At 35.1% G+C, this 26947-nt stretch overlaps 1 protein-coding gene across 4 annotated transcripts in view; it reads right to left on the reverse strand.

Moving 5' to 3' along the window:
* GRM7 (glutamate metabotropic receptor 7) overlaps positions 1–26947 on the reverse strand; it is an 872629-nt gene that overhangs the window by 445236 nt on the left and 400446 nt on the right. For all 4 annotated transcript variants that reach the window (XM_074404859.1, XM_010337852.2, XM_074404860.1 and 1 more), the window contains exons 3-4: positions 11071–11212; positions 4864–5018 (exon numbers count right to left, since the gene is read on the reverse strand). In XM_074404859.1, coding sequence (XP_074260960.1) covers positions 4864–5018; positions 11071–11212 — 297 coding nt within the window. The remainder of the gene's footprint in view (positions 1–4863; positions 5019–11070; positions 11213–26947) is intronic.

Raw genomic sequence — 26947 nt, forward strand, 5'->3', positions numbered from 1 at the left:
ATACTCACGTGTTCTGTTAGTCCATGGAGAGCCTATCTGTTGCCACTAGGTAACTTAGCCTATCAGACTGAGATCCTTTCTTATGTAAGATCTCTCTGCCTGTTCCCTGTGGGATTTCAACTAGGAGCTCAACAGCCTTGGAAGAGGGAAGTTTGTCTTTTCCTTTTGACAACAAAAACATACTTATTTGGTCTGGCTCATTTTATCATTCTTCCTTTAGAAGAAGTTCTCTCTAAAAGTTATTCTCAGTTCTCAATTAGATTTCTAGAGAATGATCACATAGTTCATCTACATTTCCCAGGTATATTGGAATCTATCTTTTTTTTTAGTTTTTTTTTTTTAATCTTTACTGTTTTATTCTTGACCTCCAGCACTTGTTCATAAAGGATGAACCTATCATTCAGATCCTACTTAATAACCTTGATATATACAAAGAGTAATTAATTATACATGACATATGCTTCAAAGTAGAATAGACATGGCACATCTGAGAGGATGAGATGTGGAACAAGACTGATGTGATGAGGGAAGGAAAGCATGGGAGGGTAGATGAGACTTACAATGGTGCTCAGAGAATGCAGAGGATCTCTTGAGAGAGGGATAAGAAAAGGGAGAAAAAAGAGAATGGCAATGATGTGGGGTAAATGGCACTTGGACAGGATATAACTCAGAAACCATAAAAAGTGGCACAAAAGGCCCCGAAGCAGCTTTCAACCATATTTTCTAGTAGTTTGAGTTCAACTGTATTTTTTCAAGTAGTCTGGTTTGCAAGTGACAGAAACCCACTCTATCACAAATAGCAGGAGGGTGGGTTTATCATGCAATATCTCACTGCTCTCTTATCAAACCAGGCGACAGGGCCAAAAGGCATATGCATTGTTTAGAAACAGCACCGTGGTTCAAGGCAATATTTTCTTCCTTGTTTTTTGCATATTCACCTAGAAAACCCCTGTGACACAGGTGGAAAATTGCAGGTAATCAAGGGAAGCTAAAGTAGGGCATATCTAAATTGGAGCCAGAAATATTTTAGTTCAGATCATCATAGCTTTGATATTTCCAGTTTTAGAAAAAATAAAGAATTCATTCAATCACAAGTAAAAATCATGTTTTTTTTTGCTTTTTTGTTTTTGTTTTTGTTTTGTTTTGTTTTGTTTAAGCTGGCTCTTTAATGCTTGGTCCACAGTATTTTTTGTCTACTCCTATATACATTGCAGATTTAACTCATGAACCAAGCTGCTCTATAAACCCATTTGAAAATCATCGCCAATTGTAAGAGTCATTACAGTTAGCTTTGAAAATCTACCCTTCATTAGCTAGCTTCCTAATGTTAACGAGTATGGCAGAGATGAGAAGATGCTGGTCCATGACCCTTGTTGGTCATAATTAGAGGACATCCAGGACAGCCTACTCTCAGAAAAGCAGAGCTCTTTGGAGGATGAAGAGTTGAAGGCAGCATGGACCATTAGTACTCTGCAGACTCACTGGAAGCTGGAGAGGATTATTAAGAGTCTAGTTAATGGGGTAACACATGAGAGAGGAAAATGCCAGGGATTCCTTGGCTCATCAGACAATGCAGACAAACTAAAAATTACAGAAATGTTTTGGCTCAGGAGCTGGAGGAGGGCTGCCAAGTTCTGGAGGCATTCCCCAGATTTCCCATAAACACTAGGCAGCCAGCGGGACCGCAGCCCACCCTTCCAGGAATGGGCTCTTTTCTTCATTAAATCGAAAGGGGGGAAATGACACATTGGTTAAGAAACATTAAAGTCCTCTTTTTCCATAAATCGAGAATAAGTACAAATAGACGATAAAGGTCACTGTCAAAGAGGCAATGAATTTGTCAGCATTTTGGCCTAACACAATTTCTGGTTATGTTGATGCATACTCAGAAAATGTCAGGAAAAATCAAGGTATTCGCTGAACATAATCATGTTACGGATCTAAAGGGGAATAAAGGTAGATTACAGAATGACTTTTCCCTTACATTTGAGGGTACAGCATTATATAACATAGTCAAACATATAGGAATGTAGCAGTATCATGAATATTTGAAAAATATTCTAGCCTAGCATAATTCAGTATGAAACATCTGCAAAACAGGAAAGAAAAAAAAAAAAACACACAAAGAAACAGACAAGAAAGCAAGCAAATGACCATAGGGCAGGATAGGAAAACTTACTTGCCCACATAGGCTATGCTCCATTTATAGATTTATTTTGGATATTTCATAATTTTGTTCAGAAGCTTTGGCACAACTGAATGCATTTTTTTTTAACTTTCATAGAAGTGACACTATAAATGCATAGCCACTTATGTTCTGTTTGCTACGAAAGTGAACAAAGCTTGGTTGTTCTTTGCGGATAATGCATGCACCTAGTCAATATGGCTAGTTGGAAGCCACAGCATTTTTTTACATGGCCACAAAAAAATCTTCACTCTTCTCTGGGTGAGATTAGAAAATTCCTTATGAACTGTTTCTATTCCATCACATTCTAGTCTTGTTTTTTTTTTTAATAACGTTTCTCTCCAATTTCGTTGTTTGGAATCATAATTTTTATTTTGCTAGTTCACGATGCTGTTCTTTGATTTTGTAAATTTGTATATCTCTGTATCTACATGAAAGAGTATTTTCTCTCAATAATTTAGGAAACCTTTGAGATAACCCAGTGAGTTCCCTAAAATATCAGGCATCAGGGATTAATGAGCATGGAATATGTGCATTGTGTCTACATGGCATCTGTAGTCTAGGAAGAGAGGACCTCAGTTGAAGCCCTAAAAGTTCTTACTTTGCCTTGAATCTCACCCAACTCTTGCCCTTCACCCTTCCTTAGAGTCAACTGAGTTTCTAATCCTTCTGACATCCTCCCATCACATCTCACACACTCAGATACTCTTCAGATTTTCAGCATGAAGTACGAACTCCTTAGTATAACTTTCGAGACCCTTTGCAATGCAACTCCTGGCCCACTTTCAAATGTATTTAGTGCCAGGTCTTTATATGATCTGTGATTCCTCCATCCCTCTGGACACATAATCACTGAAGAATGTGTTTGAGCATCTACAATTTTCAGCAAAGAACCATGTTCCGGGGGTACGATGGTGCATAATAGAGATATTTCTAGACAGAGACAAGTAATGAGGTAGTCTCAACAGTAGGCGGTATGTGTGGGATGACATAGAAGGAATGGAAGGGGCTCCTAACACAGACTTGGTTGGGGTGAGATGGCCACAGATGGCTCCCATGCAAAATTAACACCTAAGATGAAACCCCCAAAATAAATTGAAGTCAATCAGCCAAACAGTAATTAATACTCTAGAAGACAAAAGGGTCTCCCCAGTGTCTTGTAAGTAACGAATATTCTTAAAGAACTGGAAGGATTTCAAGAAGACAGGAGTGCAGGACTGTGTTACAGAAAGAATTATTTATATTTGCCCCAATGTGTCCTGTTCCTTCATGTCTCTTCATCTCTCAGGGAACTTCCTTCTCAGTTATCACTTCTTGCATCCAAGGATATCTTCCCCAACCACAACATCACCACCCTAAGAAAACTTCCTTGGTAACTCTCTCTTTGTGCTCTCTGAACTACACTTACTATGTTTCCCATGTAGTCATTAGTTGTTCTCTGACACCTTCACTCAGTTCTATATGCTTTGAGGGTGAGAATTTTGAGTCCTCATCTTTTGTTTTCCCGACTCTTAGCATGGAGCAAGGCACACTGTAGATACACAGCTTTTTAAGTGCAAGGAATGGAGATAGTGAAAATACTGTCCTTCATTCTTGCAACCCGCCTGGAAATACATTGGTCTGGATTGTAAGACAGGCAATCTTTTCTGGATCTATATTGGGGAATTAAGTTAATTCAAAACCTCCCAATGGAAACATGGGTGACTCATGGGATCTTTATCCCCTCCAGATAACAGAAAGGAAACAGTGACAGAACTACAACCTGATTTGTCTAAAAAGCCTACACAGACCATGCAGCCTTCTGGGGAGAATGATTAATTAGATTTGAGTGGAGAAAAAATAGAAAATGCAAATATTTGATCCCTTTTTGAGTGAAAGGATAGAGGTCTTTTTAACATGCAAAGCGTGTTTTAGAGAATCTTTAGAGACAAGGCCCATCAGAAAAGGAACACAAAGCAGGCTATCAGCAGAGGAGTTCCTTTTTCTTTACTCAGTGTCTTCTTTTAGAAATAACTTTTCTTTCCGAATTAGAGAATAACGTAAATTATAATCAGCAACTTTTGTTAGATTACAGTGTGGCAACAGATATTTTTTCCCACGTCTACCTCTTAAAATATCTTTGTAGTAGCAAGTAAGGCAAAGAGAGAGGCATAAATTTAGAAAGGTAAGAGAAGGAGAGAGTGAAAACTCTCTGGGAAGGTGAGGGGACACTGGTGCCTGAGAGAGGTGGTGTGCTGTGTTACAGCCTCCCTGAGCTGGAAGGGACCTTGAGTGGCAATAGGGGAAAGGATTCTTACAGTTCTGCTAAAAAAATAATGGATGCATTACAAAGGGAAAGTATTCTCTTGGAAAATGTAGATCATTTATACACACTTGGATGTGTTATTATTTTACTTATTAACGATAATGCTCTCCTCTCAGAAAGCTTCTGTGGCATGAATGGAAAAGAATAATTGCTAATAGTGATATTATGAGAATAATATAATCTCTTCAAAGGAGGATTTCAGCTAAAAGAACAGAGCAGGCGTGTGGCCTCATTTGCATTTCATGGCTACAAGTTTGAATCAACCTGGCATGAGTTTGGTAAAAATGGTAAACCCCCAAAAAGTCACATGCTTGGCCATTCATCAGGGCACCAGAACCCCTCTCAGCAAACCTACTGCTGAAGAAACCCCTACCTTCCACCGTGGCTCGCTTGGGCTGAATGGTGATGGCCCCTTCTGCGATATCTTCATGCTGGTGCAGTGGGTTTATTTTGGATCCCCAGCTGTCTGATCCCACCCAAAGAAAATGGCCAACTTGGTCAGCTCTTTTGGCTGCTGCAAGGATCTGCCTGTGGAAAGAAATATGGAAAGTTATGTTAATTATAAAGAACATCAGCTGAACCTGTGCATATTAAGAGTCAGCAAAAGAAAAGGTACTATTCTTTCTCAGAAAGTAAGTAACTGCAAAAAACATGATAAAGAATTTCTATCCCTAATATATAAAGATATTTTGTAAACAACAACAACAAAAAGATAGAGCATCTTGAGAAACAAGAGCAAGTAATAGTAAACGTGAAAGATAAAAGGAGAAATACAAGTGTCCAATGAGGTGAAGATACATATTTACATATGTTAGAAAAGATGGAAATGCAAATTAGACCAAGGTACCAAATTCATTTCTCATATTAGCCAAAATGTTTGTTTTATGAGTTTTGGCTTGGGGCTGAGAGAAATGAGCACTCTCATTCACTGCTGGTGGTATATATTATCTCTGAAAAGCAATACAATTATGAATTAACTATGTTAATTATTTATTACAGTAAACTCTGTTAAATATGAAAAATTTACAACTTGTGGATGAATGAAAGTATTTTATGTACATAATCATGACAAGGAGTGCAAATAAAAGAAAAAAGGAAACTAGTTATTAATGGAAAAGTTAGTGCAATAGTATTTTTGAAACAGAGGATTTATGAGATGTAACTGCATTTGTAGAATAGAAAAAGCTACAACTACAACTGAAGCCCCTTTGGTGGGTAAGACCACAAGATATAATAATTGTTTTCTGCCTGGGGTGACATACCCCAGGTTCCCAGCATTTTGTGAGCAGAATGTTCTAAATGCTCTTGGAGAGAAAATTAAAAGACACACAGAAAAGTAAGAAATTATATTGTTAACCTCTCAAGAGACAAAAGAAAAGATTATGGATGATGGAGCAAAGGCTTCAAAATTCTGACAAAAAGACTTTAATCTAGAATTTTAATATTAACACACAAAGAATCCCAGTACAAGTAGAATTTGCATATTTTTTAGTAACTCTTTTAGATTTTTCCATCCACAATTAGATGAAATTAGAACCCTAAGTTCCCTGTAAGTTAAGAGTTCGGCAACTCATTACTCACCAAAGCTATTTGTTGTAAATCTTTTCTTTACCAGTTATGATGTATTTATTAATAAAAATAAATACGAGGTCACACATTACCACATAAGTACTAATTAACGGTAAAGGCAGAATGAGAACATGTTTAGATGTACAACACACAAAAATGTTTTCCCTTAATTTATCTTTTTTAAAAAAGCTACAGGATATGCACCAGCAAAATGAGGAAATAAACCAAGAATAAAAATCAGTTAGCATCCAGAAAAAAAAGGAATTGATGAAACAAAAGAGAAAGTAAGATGAATAAACTCTTCAAATGATCCAGATTACACAGAATGATGGAGATTTCAGGAAAGAAGTATCCATGAAAAATAAGGCAACTCAGATAATCTTATACATGAACAAATGGAGAAAATGAAAGGCCTATAACAACAATAGAAAAGATATTAAGATAATGATGAAAGTATGAAGACTGTCATATTAACTCCAAACAAAAAATACCAAAATTCCACCCCTAAAAAATACCATAGGAAAAAAATACTCGATGCTATGGTGCATGATACTTACATAATCACAATAATGTAAAACACTGATTTTTGTTAAATTAAAACCTGACAGAATATTATGATTATAGGGGAGATAGAAAAAAGTTCTATTTAACATAAGAATTGAATAATATTTAAAATAGTACCAAAGTTGTAAAATGTGTACATTATACCGATAACACTGAAGAAATAGTGTAAAGGGTTAAAGTAACTGCCAAGAGAACAGAACCAGAAAGTATGGTGAGATGGAACAGGAGACTAATGTTTTTCTTCAAAAGGGCTTTAGTCATTTATGTATTATTTTCATAAAAACTGAACAATCAAATATTTATACTTTGGCCTAGACATATCACTTTGATAATGTATCAAAAAATCATCAAAGATGCTGTCAAAATGTTTGTTTATTACTGCAGTTAACATAAATACAGAACAATGGGAAACCGGTTTGAAAAATGACAATACACCGAAAGGATGAATTCTAGAGCAATTAAAAATATACTTAGTTTGATTTCCACAAAGTATCAAACTAGATACTAGGTGTTAAAAAAGAAAATTAAAATTAAATACATGATAAAAGATTATTTAATTCTCATAGAACAAAAGCTGACCAAAAATTGCCTGCATATGTGCATATATGCATAGTTAAAAGCAGAGAATCATATCAAATCACAGAAAATATAGAACGGCATACAATTTTTATTGACAAGTTTGGGGAGGTGCTGATGAAGTTGGAAGAGAATAAAAAAGGTAGGGATAAGCCAAGTAAAACAGAAAATGACAGTCAAAATTGATATTAACAGAGAAGTATGTTCAGTTTAATATATTTATGTAAAATTTAGGGGCTATAAGAATAAATATAATTAAAGCATTTAAAAATACTTGTGATATGAAATGATTAATCTATGGTATGAATTGCAAAAATGACAAAAAGTTCTATGTCATCTTTATTCTGTTGGAGAAAACTTGGGTATGTATAAAAAAATTATTGCAAACATTAAACCAGAATTTTATTAGCAGTTATCTCTGAGTGTTGGAATTGCAGGTTCTATAGAAGATTATTTAAAATTATTGTTTGTGATTATTCTCTGTTTAACCTTTAACTTTTTTAGCAAATCGTGGGCAAAGTAAAATGTAAGGATTCCTTTTATTTAAAAAACAATTAAAAAAATCTTTCTTTCCCAGTGGATTTACAATGAGTATGTGTTTCTTTTATAATCAGAATAAATTATTTCAGAAAAAGAATCCACTCTTGTTTAAAATCCAAATTATCAATACCCATGACTGATTTCGCACTTAGCTTTAAAATGTTGATATTAATATCTTCTCACTGCTATCCTCTGTCAAAGTATTTGAAGTTAATGTTCCAAGAAACCTCAAATTTTCCCATCTACAATGCAAATCTTCCAAAAAAAGAAATAACGTTTAACATTACAGGTTATCCATCTACAATGTAAATCTTCCAAAAAAAGAAATAACGTAACATTACAGGTTATCAGTATACTTCAGACATTAGTGTGTATAAGATCATGTTTTAGAAGAAATTTTTATATGCTGTTGGCTTTTAGTACTGTGCTCAAGAATAATAATTGTCATCACTCTTATGAATGACAATATAAAATAATATTTAACACACAAACAAGCCTAATGCAAAATTAATGGGCATAATTATTAAAAGGGCAATACAGATTTTACATCCAAACATGAAAAACTCACACTACCTGCAAGTCGAGAGTATTATAAACAATTAGTCACCAGAACTATTTGCAGTAGATCTTTTAGGTGTCTTTTGCAACCTATTTAAAAATAAACATGAAGCCAAATCTTACTAATGCATTATATATTTAGAAAAAGTGTAAAATAGGCATTAAAAACACTAATGAGATGAAAAAGAATGGTATTAGCAGAATTTTTTTTAAAGTACTGGAACAGAAAGAGTAAAATGAAAAAACAAAAATCTACAGTTACCTAAAATACAAAGTGAGGGAAAATGCCCTAAGAGAATTTTGTAAGGATAGAAATGATACATTTAAGGGATGATCACAATCAGAATCAGTTCTTCACAACTGGAGAAGGGAATGCTTGAAATAGACCTTGAAGAAAAGACATAACTTAGATAGATAGATACGGAGAGAAAAAAACATTATGAGCAAAGACCATGATGGAGAAGTAATCAGAACAAATCGGAAGGTCAGAGTTATGCATTTTGGATGGAGAATTGCATGAATGTAAATTGTAAAAATGAGACCACATGTTAAATCACTATGAAGTTCAGAAAAAGAAGCTTATTATTAAATATGAAGCATTAGGTTAGGAATTTCATTCACTTATTCAACACCATTTATTGAGCTTCTACTATGTCCTGAGCACTGGGATAGTTATTGAGAATATAGAAGCAAGTTGAAAGCGGTTTCATTTCTGCCCTAATGTTTACAGACTAGTGAAGAATGCATCCATGAATTAAACAATCCAACAATAAAAACAACACTGTTGACATAAACAATGAAACTGAGGATGAAGAATTTTCCAAAGTGATGTTGATTAGAAAAATCTTCCCTCGGGTTGGCACTAGAGATAGCGTTGAGGTGATGAAGCAGGAAAGGAAAAGTGGGCCAGGGAAGGAGAAAAGAATGCATGCAGACCTGAGAGGGAGATTATGTCACAGCACTGTGTTTGCAGTAGGCAAAAATGTGAGGGAATTTGGAATAGAATACGACTAGAAAGTAACACAGCCAGATCACCAGAAAATGAACTCGAAAGGGTGGTCATTTTATTGGTAGAGACTTGAGGGCCAAAGAACCCGGAAGGCAGTGGGAGGAACTTGCCCAAGGTCAGACAGTGCCCATTATCTAAGTAGCAAATAACCCTCAGTTACAAATTCAAAACTCTTTCCATTTAACAGCCCTGCCACCACACCAGTGATCAATTTTATACTGGGAGATGAATGGATTCAGGGGCAGTGTCTCATATACACAAAGCAGGGTGAGAGACAGGTTTGAGACACTGGTGGTAAAGACACTGCAAAAATCCAAGCAGTAATTTAAGGGCTCAAGTCATTAAACTTTACCCTTGATAAAAGATATTCACCTTCAAAGTCAATGATATATTATTTTGAACTATAAGATAGACAAAGATTTAAAACACACACAAATAGCTCTTTTGCACCAATGGAAGTGTAAATTGGCATGACTTCTCTGGGAGACAATATTTATATATTTTTAAGAAGAGACATATCTTTGTCTAGGAATTTTTAAATAGAAATTTTATAAATATGATATATAGTATATTTGCATGCTATATGTTTATATCACATTATTACAAATTTATGTATTGTATAATACATTGTAGGTTAACATTTTCTATTTATATTTATATACATATTTATGCAAAAGGAAATTGCAGCATTATTTATAATTTCAATAGTCTGGAATCCAAATTAAATGTCAATTAATAAGTGAGCAGTTAGATAAATTATAGTACTTATGTAAAATGAAATTCTGCCTGTCTATTGAAAAGACTGAGTAGATATATAGGTAGTGATACTCAGTGGTTGTCATATGAAATGATAAGCAAAGCGCCGAACAGGAATACACATAATATTCTACTACTATTTGTGTAAATACAAGCCACACATCCCTTTAGCATATATATGGAACACCTCTACAAGGATACACAAGAAACTTTTAATTGGTTATTGTACCTCAGAGAACTTAGCTATGGGACAAGATGGAGATTATATGTTTATTTTAAATTTTGTAATCACGTTTATTTACTGTTTATTCTAAAAATAAAAAAATATATAAAAATAAATATCCTAAAAATTCTAAAAATAAGGACTCTGGACCAGGTTGGTAGTGGTCAGAAAATAAAGCAGGAGACATTTACATTGTGGAAACATGTCAAAGCTTGCTTCTGTGTGGCTTCACCAACAATGCAAGGAACCAGAAAAAAAAAGGAAAGTCAAGATAACAAGCAGATTTTTTAGCCCAAGAATGATCAAGTTCTGAAAATAAAAAATAAAAAGTGGATTGGAGAATGTAGAGGTATGACAAGTTTTTGATTTGAGCATACTGAAATTAAGGCACTAGCAATAAAACCAGAATTGTAAGACATTTTTCTTTTATATTAAGAGAACCATCCTCTGGATAAAAGTGTGTTATTAATATATTTGAAAACGATTTAAATAAAAGCACCCTTTAAAAGTTCTAGAGGTTTTGTTTTTTTTTTCCTGTTTTTTTTACAAATAATTAAATACATTTATTTTGCTAACAGAGGGAAAATAAATGACCATAACATACTACTACTTACATGGTTGACTATGGCTATATGTGTTGGGGTAGAGGGCAATCACACACTTTGCCACTATGTAATTACAGCTTTGATCTTACACTATCTTTTCCCTTCCCAGCCAGCAGCCTAATCTTTCTCTCTCCTAAAGTTGCAACATGCATATTAACAAATTTCACTAGTTATTCTTACTTTATATCCTCGTCGTTGGCAAAAATCACGACGGCCCTGGAGTTGGGGGTGTCCAGGAGCTGTTTGATAATTCTATCAAAGTCAATGGTCCTGTCTTTGCGTTCTTGGGGGATTCTCACGGACTGGGCAATGCAGAGTCCACCTGTTTAAGAAAAGAAAACATAGTGTCAATAATGTTCCCACAGAGATGTCAAAGGAGCTAAGGAAGGTAGATGAGGAAGAGATTTTGAATTCTAGATGCACAGTACTGCCCTGATGCTGTTGCTGAGTGAGGAAGGCATAAGACATCATGCTGAGTCCCAATTATGAACAACATACTAAATGCACATTCCATGGCATTGCACATCATTCTCTTCAGAGAACACTTACAAATGTCTAATTATTCCCAGCAATACCAATGGTATGAATTCAGAGGCAGGTTTAGGTAGGAAAAAAAAGTGAGTGGGTTTAAGATTTTTTTTAATGAAAACAATAGCCTTTATTAACACTACAAAAATAAACTACAATAAAGAAACTAGAACAAGTATCTCTGTTTATCTCTGTGACTTTTGTGGTGTTTGCATTGCCAGAAATATTTGTTATCTTTATACCCATCTCTATTTTTAAAGATCAACTCCAGTGGAATAAATGGAATAAAACAAAAACCAAGAACATAATAACAAACTCTTATTGACAACATACTATGTGCCCAAGTCAACATTAAGTGTTTTACAGATGTCATCTCATTTAGTCTTCTTAAAAATTTTATGAAGTATTTAGCCGATTTTATGTTAGGGAAAGGGAGGAACAGAAATGTGTTAATTCCAAACTTGTCAGAGCTATTATAATATTAATTGACTTTATGAATTTCAAGATGGAGAAATACACATCAGTTTACCAAGTATTGTATATACATCTTACTTCCCCGCTTCATGCTTAGTATTATTTTATAAAACACACTTAGAGAAAAGCCAGTGTTGATGAAAAGGGTAGAGGAAGTATTTGTAGAAAAATCCCAACAACCATCCAAGGAGCACAAGACCCAGGGGCAGAGACAGGTAAAAAAAACCTGTAATGTGTTTGGGAGATATTTGTAATCAACAAGCTCACACTCAGAACATGGACAACTGGGTGGGAGCTTCAAGGCTTCCACAAACATAGACAAATATAAAATCGAATATAAAATTGAGCTTCCATTACACTAGAATACCAACCAGTGTTAGCTCACTCTAAGTGGCTCTCAACTTACAGCATGCATGAAATCACCTGTGTGTCCTGCTTTAAAATATAGACATCAAACAACACTATCAATCATCTCGACCTAATTGACAACCCACACAACAGAAGAGCACATATTCTTTTCAAGAACAAATTCAACATTTATTAAGGCAGACCATATTTTGACCCATACAAATAACAATTTTTAACCATAAAAATAATGTATTTTCTCAGACTATAACAGAATCAGGGTAGAAATCAATAACATAAAAACAACAGGAAAATCTCCAAATGCTAGGAAATTAAACAATACACTACCATAGGTCAAAGAGGAAGTGTCAAGGTAAATTACCCATAGGTCAAAGAGGAAGTGTCAAAGTAAATTTAAAAATATTTTGAGCTAAATATAAATGAAAGTACAATATATCAAAATCTGTAACTTACAGCTAACACAAAGAAAAGAAGAAACATCTAAAATCAGCAACCTAAACTTTCACTTTAAGTAAGAGAAAATAACTGAGTAAATACCAAAAAAATAAAAGCAGAAAGGACATAATAAAAGGTAAAGCAAAAAATCAATGAGTCTGAAAACAGAAATAGAGAAAAACAAAGTCAAAGCTGCATTTTAGCATAGCATAGTTATGAAAACCTACAGTTCCACTATTCAAGAGAGTGAGGTGGCAGGATCACTTAAACCCAAGAGTCTGGGCAACATGGCAAGATCCCAGTCTGGGCAACATGGCAAGATCCCAGCTCTAAAAAAAAAAAAAAAAAAAGAAAGAAAGAAAGAAAAGAAAAAGACAAACAACAACAACGAAAACTTCTGTTTTTTGAAAATGTAAATATGAAATGCGGACTGAGACACAAAGGGAGAACTAACAAATGACCCTATAACCCTATTTAGGAATGAAAGAAGGGTAACCCTGATGATCTCATGGATATCAAAACACAATATGAGGATATTAGGAATAACCTGTATCAGTATGTTCAGCTATGTAAATGATATGAAAGAATTCCTTGAAAGATGCAAAGTACCAAAACTGAAGGCATAATCTGAATAGTGCTATATACATTAAAAATGTGAATTTCATAGTTTAAAAATCTTTCAGAAAATAAAGATTCAGGCTCAGATGGTTTCACTGATGAATTCTGTAAGTGATTAAAACATAATCCCATTCAGAAATCTCTTTCAGAAAATGGAAGAAGAGAGTATATAACTGATTTTATGAGGTCAACATTACCTAATATCTAAACCAGGAAAAGATACTATCAAACAAAAATTTAAAAAAGACAATATTACTTGGAACATATTTGCACATATTCTTAAAAATATGTTAACAGAACAAATCTAGCAATATATTTTTTAAAAAATACATCACAATTGAGTGGATTTTAGTCAAAGAACAAAAGGCTAATTTATTATTTGAAAAATAAATCATTATTATTTATACACTGTCAGACTAAATAAGAAAAAACATGAGCACCTTAATACATACATATAAAGTATTTAAGAAAACTCTCTCTCTCTCTTCTTTCTCTCATAAACTCTGTAAACTAGAATTAGAAGGTAATTTTTTTAGCCTAATAGGTAACTACAAAAAGCCTACAGCTAGTGTCACATTTAATGGTAAGAGACCACAAGGCAAACTGCCCTATCCTGTTCAATATTGTACCAGAAGCCCTTGCCAAAATGGGGTATGGGGTGGGGAGAGGGGGGAAGAAAAAACTCTATATATGTTTCAAAGGAAAAAGTAAAATCAGTTCTATGTACATAGGACATAGAAATCTACCCCCTCCCCCAAGAAATAAAAACTATCAAAAAATCTCCTAGAATAAATGCCTTATTATTGTTAAGTGCCACTTATTCTCCTAGAATAACTGCAACAAGGTTGCAGGATGTGAACTCAAAATACAATAGTCAATCATATATGAGCAAGGAACTATTGGAATTTTACATTGGAACACAATGCCATTTAATAGTATCACCGAAAAAAACAGTCTTGCTTAGGTAATAAATACGTGCAAGGTCTGTATCCTGAAAACTGTGTAAATCATGGCTAAAAGGCTTTTAACAAATGTGAATAAATTCTTCTCAAGTCTATCCATAGATTTAATGCTATCTATATCAAACTCTCAGCAAATTTTTTTCTTTTATTTTTATAGATTTCAACATCTAATTTAACATTTATATGGAAAGGTAAAGGAATAGAAAAGCCAAAACAATTCTGAAAAACAACAAAATTGGAGAATCACACCACCTAAGTTTAAGACTTACTTTCAAGCTGCAGGAATCAAGCAGTGTAACATTGGTAAAAATTATAGATAGTTGAATCAATAGAAGAAAATAGAGGCTCAGAAGTATACCAACACAAATATAGTCAACTGATTGTTGGGTAACGTGCAAAGGCAATCAAAGGAAAAAGGACAGTCTTTTCAACAAATGATGCTGAAATAATTGGATTTTCTTAGCAGAAAGAATAAGACTTGCCTTATATCTTATACAGAAATCAAACCTAAATGGATAAGAGACCCAAGAGTTAAATATAAAGCTAGAAAACTTTTAGAATAAAACAAAGGGAAAATCAATGTGACTTTCGGTTTGGCAATGAGTTTGTGAATATGATATCAAAGCACAATTTATAAAGAAAAAAACGGTAAATTGAATTTTTTGAAAATTTAAACCTTTTGTTCCGTGAAAAACAGCATTGAGAAAATGAAAGCACAAGCCAGAGATTTTGTTAACAGTATATGTTTGATAAAAGAATGTATCCAGAATGTACAAATAACTCTTACACTCCACAATAAAAACAAACCATGAAACAAAAAAAGTCTGAATTCACACTTACAGAAGAGCTTGTGAAGCACATTTCCGGACCCCCACTTCTTGAGATTCTTACTCAGTCAGTTAGCATAAAGCTTGTGAATTTGGTTCAAACAGGTTCCCAGGTGATGCTGACGCTGTTAGCTTAGGACCCACGCTGCACTAGCTAAAACTGCTGCAGGTGGTCAGATTTGGAGACATATTCACCTGGGTGTCTCCATATTAGTTATAGCCTACTCAGGTGGAAGTAGAATTTGTACATTGATAGTCTAGCCAAACATTTTTTTAGGGAGCTCTTAGAAAGGTAGCATAGGGAAAAGGAAGGGAAGGGTGGATCATCATGCTTTATTATAAAGCTTACAGGGGTGCAGAGAGCCAGCAACAGACATATCCCTGGGCAATGGCAACTACAGTCGCAAAGTCATGATTCCTCCAAGTCTGAAAAGCATCATGGACGATGGAAGGATGAAACCACCTGCAAACTGTTCTGGCACTCCTGGGGAGAAGAAACGGCTACTTTACCACCTTCTCAGCAAGAGAAGGGGTATAATTTTGGATGGAAACCCAGCTTCCCATCAGGATTCAATTACAGCCGAGTGATTAAGCAAATTGGAGCAAACTCCATTTGGCAACATGTCTAGTAGAGGGGCAGTCTGCACACATGGATTGAGGGCTCATCCGGTGTACACTGGGGGAACGGATGCGTGGAGTTTCATGATTGCAGAATTGAGATGCTCATCCCCTTTTATATGCAATTGCCTGCAGGTGAGCAAAATTAAACACCTCAACAGACGAGAGAGATTGGCTATTAACATGGTAATGGGAATAAACCTGTTCATAAAACTAAAATGTAAAAACAAAAGAAAATTGGAAAGCAGAGAAAGAGAAATAAACATGCTGTTTTGATCAACGGTTCTTGGAAGGCTTGAATTGTACCTGCTGGAAAGACAATCCATCCCTTATTTGCCTCAGATCCATAAAAGAATGTGGCAGGTTTAAAAATTCACGTATATTGTAAGTAGATGACTTCAACATAAACACTGACGCTGTATCAGTGTGTCACAAGTGTGTCACTGTGAGATAATAATGATGGTCCCAAGTACCTACCCGTAAAATATGGAACTGTGCACTGCACACAGACACACACATACCTCGTATTTGAATATCAGTTAGCTTATTTCTCAGTAATGGTGATAATTCAGCACACTACATTCTCCTCTGACACATGGAAAAACTAATCAGAATTTGATGGTGCCAGTTGGTATTGCAACTGACAAATTAATTCACACTTCTGTGGGGAGCAAACATGTAGGGAGAACTGGAAAGTTTCATTGTAAATGCGGCAATTGAAGAGCCATGACAGACAGGACAACTCCATTCATAGCACCTCGGCTTTGTCTGAGAATGTCCCCTGTCAAAGGCTTGAGAGTGAAACACACATGAGAGATACATACAAGCCACTGAAGTAATGAAAAGAATTTCAGAGTCCCAGAAATCAATCTGCTTCTTGATTCAGAGCTGAAAACTGGTCAGTTTTCTGTCTATGAATGGTAGCTAGCAATCTTTAACAACAAGAGGACTCTCAGAAATCAGACCACAGATGCTTTCCAATAAAATACTTTTCTCTCCCAAATGATTACGAATGCTTTTCAATCTAATAAGCAGAAACAACAGGCTTTAAAAGCAATTTAAAGCCTGGAAATCAGTCCAGAGAGAGCTGATACACAGTACAATTATATTGATGATTCTGTCTATTATTTAGATATGCCAATTCAGTTTAACAAGTATTTATTGAGACTCTATTATAATAAAAGCTCAATTTTTTTTCAAAGAAGTAATACATGTAAGCAGTAGAAGAAGCCTTAGAATACCCTCATCCAATTCCCCATTACACATGGAGAAACAGAGATCCAAAGAGATTAACAGAGATAGTATTAATCATAGTTGAAGGACTGTGTCTTATGAGTTCTATCTACGTGGTGATGCTAGTCTAAGTACTTCTTGTCTATTAACACATTCAACGATTATACCGCCTTATGAGTCAGGAGAAAACAGAGGCATTCTGAAGTTAAGTAACACCTCAAATCACAAATTGAATGGCAGAGTAGTACCAAGGTTTTCATCTTTCAATACTTTAAGTTAAATGACAAGATAGTGATCCGCTCTCACCTATGCCACCGATTAAGAGAAGATGATACATATTATGAAAGGAGACAGAGATGCATATAACATGCCTTGTTAGAAGAATCATCAAGGTTTCATACAAGAAATTCAATTTCAGATGGGAGGTTTCATGCCTGTGAAAGGAAGGCTGCTTAATGGAGGGGAAAGAGGGGTCACTTCTGAAAGGCCAAGGACATCATGAATAAGATTGTCCAACCCTCTTGTATCAGTGTGTGTTTATGCTGCTGACATAAACATACCCAAGACTGGGTAATTTATAAAGAAAAATAACTTTAATGGACTCACGGTTCCACATGGCTGGGGAGGCCTCACAATCATGGCAGAAGGCAAAAGGCACATCTTACATGGCAGCACACGAGAGAAAAATTGAGAACCAAGCAAAATGGGTTTCTCCTTATAAAACCATCAGATTTCCTGAGACTTACTCACCACCATGAGAACAGTATGAGGGAAACTGCCCCCATGATTCAATTATCTCCCACCGGGTCCCTTCCCACAACATGTGAGAATCGTGGGCGCTACAATTCAAAAGGAGATTTGGATGGGGACACAGTCAATCCATATCACTTCCATTTTCCCTCCCATCTTTGCTGATAGATTCTTGGTTTAAGGGGGGTGAGGTAACCAGACACATATAACAGCTCACCACTAATCACAGTCAAAAGGGATCAAGTAAGTTTCCCAGTTTCCCAGCCTCTTTTCAAGTAAAATTAATCACGTGACCCACAAAACAGGAAGAAATTTTCAGGAATCAGATCTGGGAAAAGTTTTACTTTCCTGGTGAAATAGAGAGAGAAAAACTGGCATGACTTTTCAGCTAACCTTGTATATATTACGATGTCTGCACTATTACTGTCCTCTTGGCACCACTAGGCCACAGCAAAATGATGAAAATCAACTCCTTAAAACTGGTAAACCAGAAAAAGAGAACTAGAGTCCCTGATGTCCTGTATCATTGAGCAGAATAAATAACTGTTAGCACCCACCTACTTCCTGATAGAGGAGAAAATGGAACACCTTTTTGAGTCAGCTTGCAGCAGTTGGTTTGCCTTATTTCCAACTGAACATAGTTCTAAATGATCTTTGCTCCCAAACATTCCAAGCTTAGTGTAGAAGAGAAAATTCCTGAGTATTAAAAAAAAATGCAAGAAAATTACAAAGCTAGAGTCCAAAGGAATCACTCCTGCAGTGAGGATGCTGGGAAGATGGTGTGACCAGCACCTGCATTAATTTGTGGACAAGACTGTTAGGTGAGAGGGGGAGGCAGAATGGAACAGTTTAAATAGCCACAAGGAAACTGGAAACAGCACCTGGGGTTGGGGAGAGGTGGACAAAGATTTTGGTGATACAGGCATACTTACTGAAAGCCTGAGAGTGGACAGTTCAGGGTTCTTGATCTTTCTTAGCCTCTAACTCTGTGCATGATCATTGACACATCCATACCCCTTCTGGATTGCCAAGGGAGAGAGATGAAATAAAGGCAGAAAGCAAAGACAGATGAACACCACAAGAAACTATTCGGCAGCCAGAATGTAGAAAGCATTCTGGGGAGCATGGAGAGATAAGCATAGTTTCAGTAAAGTATAATAACGAGCAGAGGTTATGAGGGTGGGGTTGGGGTGGAAGTACACAAGACTTCCTAAGACAAACCACAGGAAACGGAACACTTAGACAAGAAATTCTCTGTTCCCTGCCAGCGAAGACCACACCTCTCATTCTGAGCAGAACACATATGCTATCTGCACATGCTAATGAGAAGTGAATCCATCATATCTTTCAGCCAAGAAATGTTGGACAGCAAGTCTCTATAAAATGTGTTCAGGAATTTTATGCTTTTGTCTCAGGCAGTATTTTGCCTGAGAAACATTTGCATTATACTTTGGGACATGTTGAAGTTTAAAGAAATCTTGGACACAGCGATATGTATGCGAGCTGACTTAACCTTAGAATCTAAGAACTAAAAGAACACTTAGAAGAGCCCTTCCATTTTACAGATGGTACATTGTTCCCAAAAGGGAACTGAGAAACAGAGCTGAGGCTGCAATTAAGTTTTATTGATTTCTTATGTCATACTCTTTTACTTTGTGATGACACTTTGTGAGTTACTTTATTTGCCATTTTTAGATTCGTGTATTCATTTAAAATATCATTAGGCAACTTTCATATTTCAAGCACTCTTTTAATTGCTGTGAGGGGGATATATAAATTAACATAAAATACAAACATCTCACTCCCACAGGGATATATACCAATAAGACAATTTTTCTTTTTAATTCTCTTCCAAGACTATAAGAGCCTCTGCAAATGATCTGAGCTTAGGAGACAAACAAAATCCCAATAAGAAACATCACATTCTTTTCAACAGCTGCTATCTTGGCAGGTCAAGAATGGGTTAATCAAGTTTGTGCTCCAATGCAGGAAGTCTGTGGAAAGCAAGCTGTTTCTTTCCCTGAACAAGAACTAAAAATTGGTTTATTTTTTTACACTCACTGGTTTTCCCTGTGGCTCGAACAGCCTTGGCAGTCAGAATCAATTGTCACTGGTCTCCAAGCAGGTTCTCTCTAGGAATGTCCCACTATGTATCCCTGGACAATAAAGAGGAGGTCAATTCATGAGGTTAAAACAGGGCAGCTATTTACAAATGACTGTTTTCATTTATTCAGTCTCACCAGATGTGTGTGAAGAAAAAGAAACAGGCATTTTTATCATTCATTTTAAGTCATGAAAAGTAGGGGATCATGGGATACGTTGTTCATGTGGGATCCATCCAGAGAACTTCAAATCAGTGGGAGTTTAGAGCAAGGATATACATACTCTATTTCATCACACTTCTAAGACAGTGGTTCTCAGGATACTATCAGATCTTTGTGAAATTTCTAGTAATCTGTGTGTACATTTCTTATAGCACTATACTATGGTAGTTTTAAAAATTATGTACTACCACTTTCCATTAATCATTTAATAAGTACTTGCATCATTTTTCATTGCTTCCTTAACTAAAGTCATATCTCTCCCTAGTAATAACTGCTTTTATTGGTTCCAAAGCATTTTTGATGTCTGCATTCTTATTTGAACACAGCCACGTAATACCAGAGATGGAGAGAAGTGGGGGTATGGGTCCACTTTACTGGAGCTTGGAACGTAGATTTGTTCAATGTTACATACCTAAGGGCAGGACCAGGGCAAAAATTGAGAAACTTGACCCTTAGCCTAGTGCTGTGTTCCTAGCAGTTCTTATAAATTCTGATAGGATTTCCTTCACTCCCTACCCCTCACTCTTTGCTGCATCACATTCCTATCAATGAGCCAATAAAACAGAATAAACAGAAAGCTGGTAACTCCCATGTGTTCTTCTAGGCTATTGAAATCATCTAAATGGTAAAAAAAAAAAAAAAAAAAAAAAAAAAAAAAAAAAAAAAATTAACTCTTTTGTAATAGTATCTTTTCATTTGGCAAATCCGTGCCAGATATTTTACCTCAAGTCATCCTGACAAACAAATACACCTCCCTTTGTATATCCTTAAAGGAGAAGGATTCAGTCTCAGTTCTGTCAATAGGAATGGTCTTAACATATATTCAGATCTCTAGGCTTGTTACACATAGTAAATGTAATGTTTAAATACACAGAATCTAACTGTGTGAAGAAATATAAAAACATTACTGTCATGATCATACTATCAATTTGGATAACAGCTTGCCATATTCAATATCAAAATTAGAGCTGTAAAATATGATTAGTCTTCATCGAATTAGGGACCTCTGCATGCTAAAGGATAGATTTAGCTTTAAGAATTGTGTGTGTGTGTGTGGGGGGGGGGTTTCAGCATCTTTAGCTGCATCTCTTTTTCCTCTTACCTTTAGTGTCTCTGCTAAGATAATATCAGTCCCACAGCAAACTATTACCTCTCTTAAGACTTGAAACAGTACATGTATGAATAAGAGCATTTTTTTTTAAAAAAATTGAGATTTATTATTGTTAAGTAAACCTTGCTATTTATCAGTATGTATGTCCCAAACCAAATAAGTGGAAACAAATAAATCCAGCTTTTAGTGGCTTAAAAAATGTATCGTTCTCACCATTTTTCAGAAAGCCCAGAGAAAATTATTCCCCTTCTTACTGAGGAGTGAAATATTTAAGAATTTTAAATTAAGACTTTTTGAAACATTCAGATATGCTTCTTAAGCATAACAGGTAAACAAAGATGCTAGTTAACATCACAGTCTTCATCTCTGTGATCAAAGCAGATGGCTTTGAGTAAATGCTTCCCAAGTCCCAGAAGATCGATTGAGTTGTTAACAGTAGGGGGCTAAGAGTTCATTGAGTTTTCTAAGCATATGAGATAGAAAAAGACATTTGAAGCAGATTTCTCCATCTTCCAACTTATTGGCCTTCTCTTGAAGTCTTGCTCATTGTCTTTCTGTTTTCTTCAGAAAATTCCAATAGAAGTCAAGCCACAAAATGGGCTACCAAGCTTAAGAATCCAATACTTAGGTTCTTAGGTCACATGTGAGAGCATGAAAGATTTTTTCTGCACTAAATATCTCCAGATGATTTTAGTATACTTATTTGAAAAATAGATGTGAGCTTACTGGCAGAATTATTCCGAAAATAGCTTTATTTATCTATAGTATCAACCATGCTAGTTTGGAAGGGGAGCAATTTTTCTGTCCAGGAATCAGAAAACAAAGTAAATCACCCAAAACAGTGCCTGATAAAGCCAAAGTCCTATTTAAGATGATGCTAACTGTTCATATTAAACCAATGTAACATTTTTTTTGTCATGGATTTACAAATATATTTGTCTTTTGTGGCATATTCAATGTTACTGTGTTTTGATAATATAAAGGAAAGATTTTTCATTCTCAAAAACAGAGTATACTCAAAAGAGAAATAAAATCATATCTTTAATGACCTCAATATAAATTTGATCAACCATTTTTGACAGTCTTGAAAGAAGAGAAGAAGAGAGAGACATGCATGCAAATATCCTTAAATTCTAGAAAGAGACACAGTGATTGAATAAAACATGACCAGTTTTTAAGGTTTTATGTTTGGGGTCACAAAAAGAATTCAAAAAGAAAGAATAAGAGAGGATGAGACTATTTTCACCTCTGTTATCGCATATTCAAAGGGTTACTGAAATTTAGTAAATGAAATAAAAATTAATGAGAAGGCTATGTTCTATGCATAAAGATGAAACCAGTGCTTTTGAAGCAGCTGAATCTACAAATCATTTGCTCATGATAAATAGCATTTCACATTAGCATCAAAGCAAAAGCCCACAAGAAAAGAACATGAGCGGTGAATGTTTGTAGATATCATATAATTTCTCTTCAGAGTATAACAAGTCAGAAATTACATGAACCTCAGGTTTACCAATTGGCCCGACAAACACCAAATTACATTTTGAAATGTAATTACTCAAACCCGTATGTTAAATGTTTAATGAAAAATATTAAGAAAAACATGTAATCTTGTAACAATAAATATGGATTTTAATTTAGGTTACACTAAGCAATCATCTTTATGATTACGAGTTTTGAGCATTAAGCTAGCTCTAGCAAATTTCCTTCCCACAAGGGGAAAGTACAGGTTTCTTCTCATTCAAATATCTTAATTAGAGACCAGAATCATAGCTGGGTTGCTACCTATTTGACAATGCTCTAAATTAAAGACATCAAAGGAATGCACATAGTCATCAGATTTAAAGTGATTTGCTATATTTCTATGCGGTGTGTAGACTGAGCCCATATTATCTGCCAGTGATGCCCCATGAACTTGAGCTCCAAAAGCTCTATCCATCCACACTAAAATCACCTTGGGCTTCAGAAATTAAGAGATAAATTAGAAGGAAAAACATTCATAAATAAATATAATAAGTAGAAGGGTGGAAAGCCATAAAGAACCGAGAACTTTCTTTTCCTCTTAGACCAAGGTTAGAGCAGACTTATCAATAGACAATTGGCATCATAGTGCAACCAAGAGAGCAAACAGCTCTTTGGAAGGTAGGGACCTCCTAGAATGCACACAGTCTGGCCTGGCCCTCAGGGAATAGTGGAGTTTATATGGATGTTGAGAGTATGTGCACACTGTAACATACAACATTTTATCCCCAGTCTGGAGTTCCTCTATATCCTGTATGTTTTTGGACAATCACCCTTTATAATTTAGGGCTCTTAGAAGAGAAGGCACACTAATAATATTTATGGGAAGTTTAATATGTACTAGGTCCTATTTGTCATGTATGATCTTCATTCAATAAAACAGACAGTAACACTACAGGTTTGATTGGAGACACACGGGGATGGGGGTGATTGGAATGATCAGGCAATAAGAGGTTCACTCTCGTTAGAGGGTTTTCAAAAGAAACAACTAAAATCCATCTGCCTTTTATCTTAATCATATAATAACAATTCTAAACAACGTCAGGGGAAGAATACTATTCTTCTAAAAATCTTTTTTTGTTCTAAGTTAGGAGTCAGCAAACTTTTTCTGTAAAGTGCCAGATAGTGAATATTTGAGAGTTTGCAGGCTGTATGTCTCTTTCGCAGCTACTGAAATCTGTTGCAGCCCAAATCAGGCAACTGCCCTTGACAACACAGAAGCAAATGATCATTTCAAAAAAACTAAATTTACAATGATAAGCAGATGGACAAATGCAACCTGCTGGTCAAACTTTGCTCATTTCTAACATAAATTCTAAACTTCTGCTGCAGTGACTATTAAGTTGTAGTGATGTATGCATAAGCTTCAAATTAGCATCATTTTTATTGCTTATCGCTTAATAAGCATTATATTATATAGGTAAATGGACTCAGAGAACTCCAAAATGTTTAATTTCATAATTATTGAAAATAATTTTGTAATATGGAGAAGAGAGTTGTTATAAAATGATTTTAGTTCATAGTATGACCCTAAGTAAACAATAGTTTTGTTTTATAAATGGACATAGGAAAGTGAAAAGTGATTTGTCCAAGACCAACCAGTAGATAAATTAAGTCTAATTTCAAAACTAGGTTTAATAATAAAACAAAAATATATAACTCCCTCAGGATAAATAGCAGCCACGGCTTGGAGTAAACCTGAGTCAGAGAATGAAAATTTAGCCTTAAGTTTCTCACACAGTGCTCTATTGAATGTTGATTAAATCTACATTGCGATAAAGAGGCAAGATGAACTTATAATTCATCCTGTCTAGAATTCCTAAACTATTAATAGATCCTTCCATTCAAAGCAGATGACATATTTTATACTATTAATTATCTGATATTCTGTTGACGTTTTGAATTGATCTATTTATCTTGATTGTTAGTATTGACTGTACTAGTGTGCAGATCCAAGAAAGCTCATCTAAACATACAAACACACACACACACACACACACACACACACACACACACACACTAGTGAGCATGCACACACCACACACTCCTAACTCCTGAAGCCAAACACTCTGGTACTTTGGTAATCAGCATGTTGTAACTATGCATGTATCTGTCATTGAGTATTGTCATTTCTACTTAGCTAACTAAATCTGAAAACTTAGTGTGTTTCTCTCAATTTCCTTCAAAGCTTATTTTTCTATCACAATTTAATTGAGTTATTAGGTTACAGTAGAGGCAAATTAAGATTCTTGATGACGTTTTTCTCTCTTGGTAAAGATATTGACACTGCCATTCGAGTTATATTTGAACTGTGACTTTGTAAAGTTATGGATGGCACTTTTAATTAAAACACCTAATCTTCTGAATTAGTTTGATTTATATGTTGTTTGAATCAGCTTTCAAATAAAATTGGATTTATTAGAATTTTAAAATAAAATATCATGCCAGAAACCCCATGTATTTTCTTTTTAAAGACCTGCTTAAGTGTTTTATGCATGTCAATAATTCTTCTTTGTGAATTTTTTAACTGCCTGTAAAATCCATGTGTAGAACTTTAAAAATTTTTTTCAATGATTTGGCTCAAGTAGGTAATAATTGTGTAGTGATTTTTCTGAAATTATATTCTTGATAAAAGCATTTTCTACTAAATAATGCCTCCAAAGTCTTTAAATTAAACTCCTCTTCTATCCAGTCAAATTCCTCTCCAAATCTTTCTCCTTGCTTTGCAGTGAACAGAAAATCTATTATTTCAACTGTTTAGAGTCTATTTCAAAAGCAGTTTTTCATATCCATTAAATCAGCATTCCCATGAGAGGCCTTATCTTTTTATACTATTTATTTGTTTGCACAAAACTTTGATGCTTGTAGTTAGTCTTAATCATAATAATAACAGGAACCTCATCAAAATTTTAGTGAGCATTTAGGGTGTGTCAGGTTTTGCATCAGCTATTTTACATTCATTATCTAATTTAAATTCACAGAAATGTTTATGAGTTGAAACTACTCTTGCCTTCATTTTTAGGATGAGAAAACCCAAGCACAGAGGTTAAATACCTTTCTCACTGAGTCATGCAGCTAGGAAGTGTCCAGTATCAGCATTCTAACCTAGACTGTCTGACTCTAGACCCACGGTCTTCACCATTCCCTATAACTCAGAACATCGAAACTAATGTTAGAGAGATTAAAATGGAGGTCATGTAACTAGCAAGCAGTAGACTAAAGATGTGAACGTAGGTTTCCTAATAAATCAAGCAGAACTGAAATAGAAGAGTAATCTGATCTGCCTAAAATTAAAGTTACTTAATATTAGGTCCAATGATAAAAACTTAGTCCTAATTCTCAAAGCCTAGGGCTCCATTGTTGATGAATCCTTGGAAAGAATGGAAAGAATAAATGTAAGTTTCTCTGGTCCACATATTCCAAATGAGTTCGCCTCTTATGGGAGATCTTAATAAAGGGTACTATGATCAAACACATTAGGGGAACATCCCACAGTATATCTTACCGTTGATGCTTCATAATACATCTTTAATATATTAAACATTTTGAGAAGCACTGCCAAAAAGACACAATCTTAATTAGGTCTAATCAACATTATCTACATTTATTAAGTCACAGATCCCTTTTGTGGTAGGCAGAATAATGGCACCCTCATGATGCCCAAGCCTTACTCCTCAGAATGTTTAAGTGTGTTATCTTACATGACAAGGGGGAAATAAGGTTGCAAATGAAATTAGGGTGGCTGAGCAGCTGACTTTGACAAGGGAGAGTATTCTGGATTATCTAGTGATTACAAGGGTCATTAAAAGTGAAAGAAGAAAGCAAGAGGGTCAGAATCAGAGAGATAGATTTGAAGATGCTGTACCGCCAGCTTTGTGGATAGACAAGAGCCATGAGCCAAGGCATAGCAGCAGTCTCTACAATGTGGAAAAGGCAAGAAAATAATTCTCAAGAGTTTCCAGGATAAATGTATCCCCACCAACATGTTGATTTTAGACCACTGAGAAATGTTTTAGACTTGTGACCTCCAGTACAGTAAGATGATATATTTGTATTATTTAAAGCCATTGATTGTAAGTTAGTCTGTTATTTCAAGATACATCTTGAAAGTTTGAACAACATGAAATTCTAATGTTTTAACATGACACTTCTGAGATTGTAATAAGCATAGGAATTATGTAGATACATTTTTAGAGTACAGACTCTGACTCCTTAGGACTGGTGTGCCTGAAATTAACGTTTCTAACAATCTCTTAGAAGATGCTTTTTTTTTTTTTTTTTTTTTGTATT

The sequence above is a fragment of the Saimiri boliviensis genome, chromosome 8, assembly GCF_048565385.1.
Source record: "Saimiri boliviensis isolate mSaiBol1 chromosome 8, mSaiBol1.pri, whole genome shotgun sequence".
NCBI lineage: Eukaryota > Metazoa > Chordata > Mammalia > Primates > Cebidae > Saimiri > Saimiri boliviensis.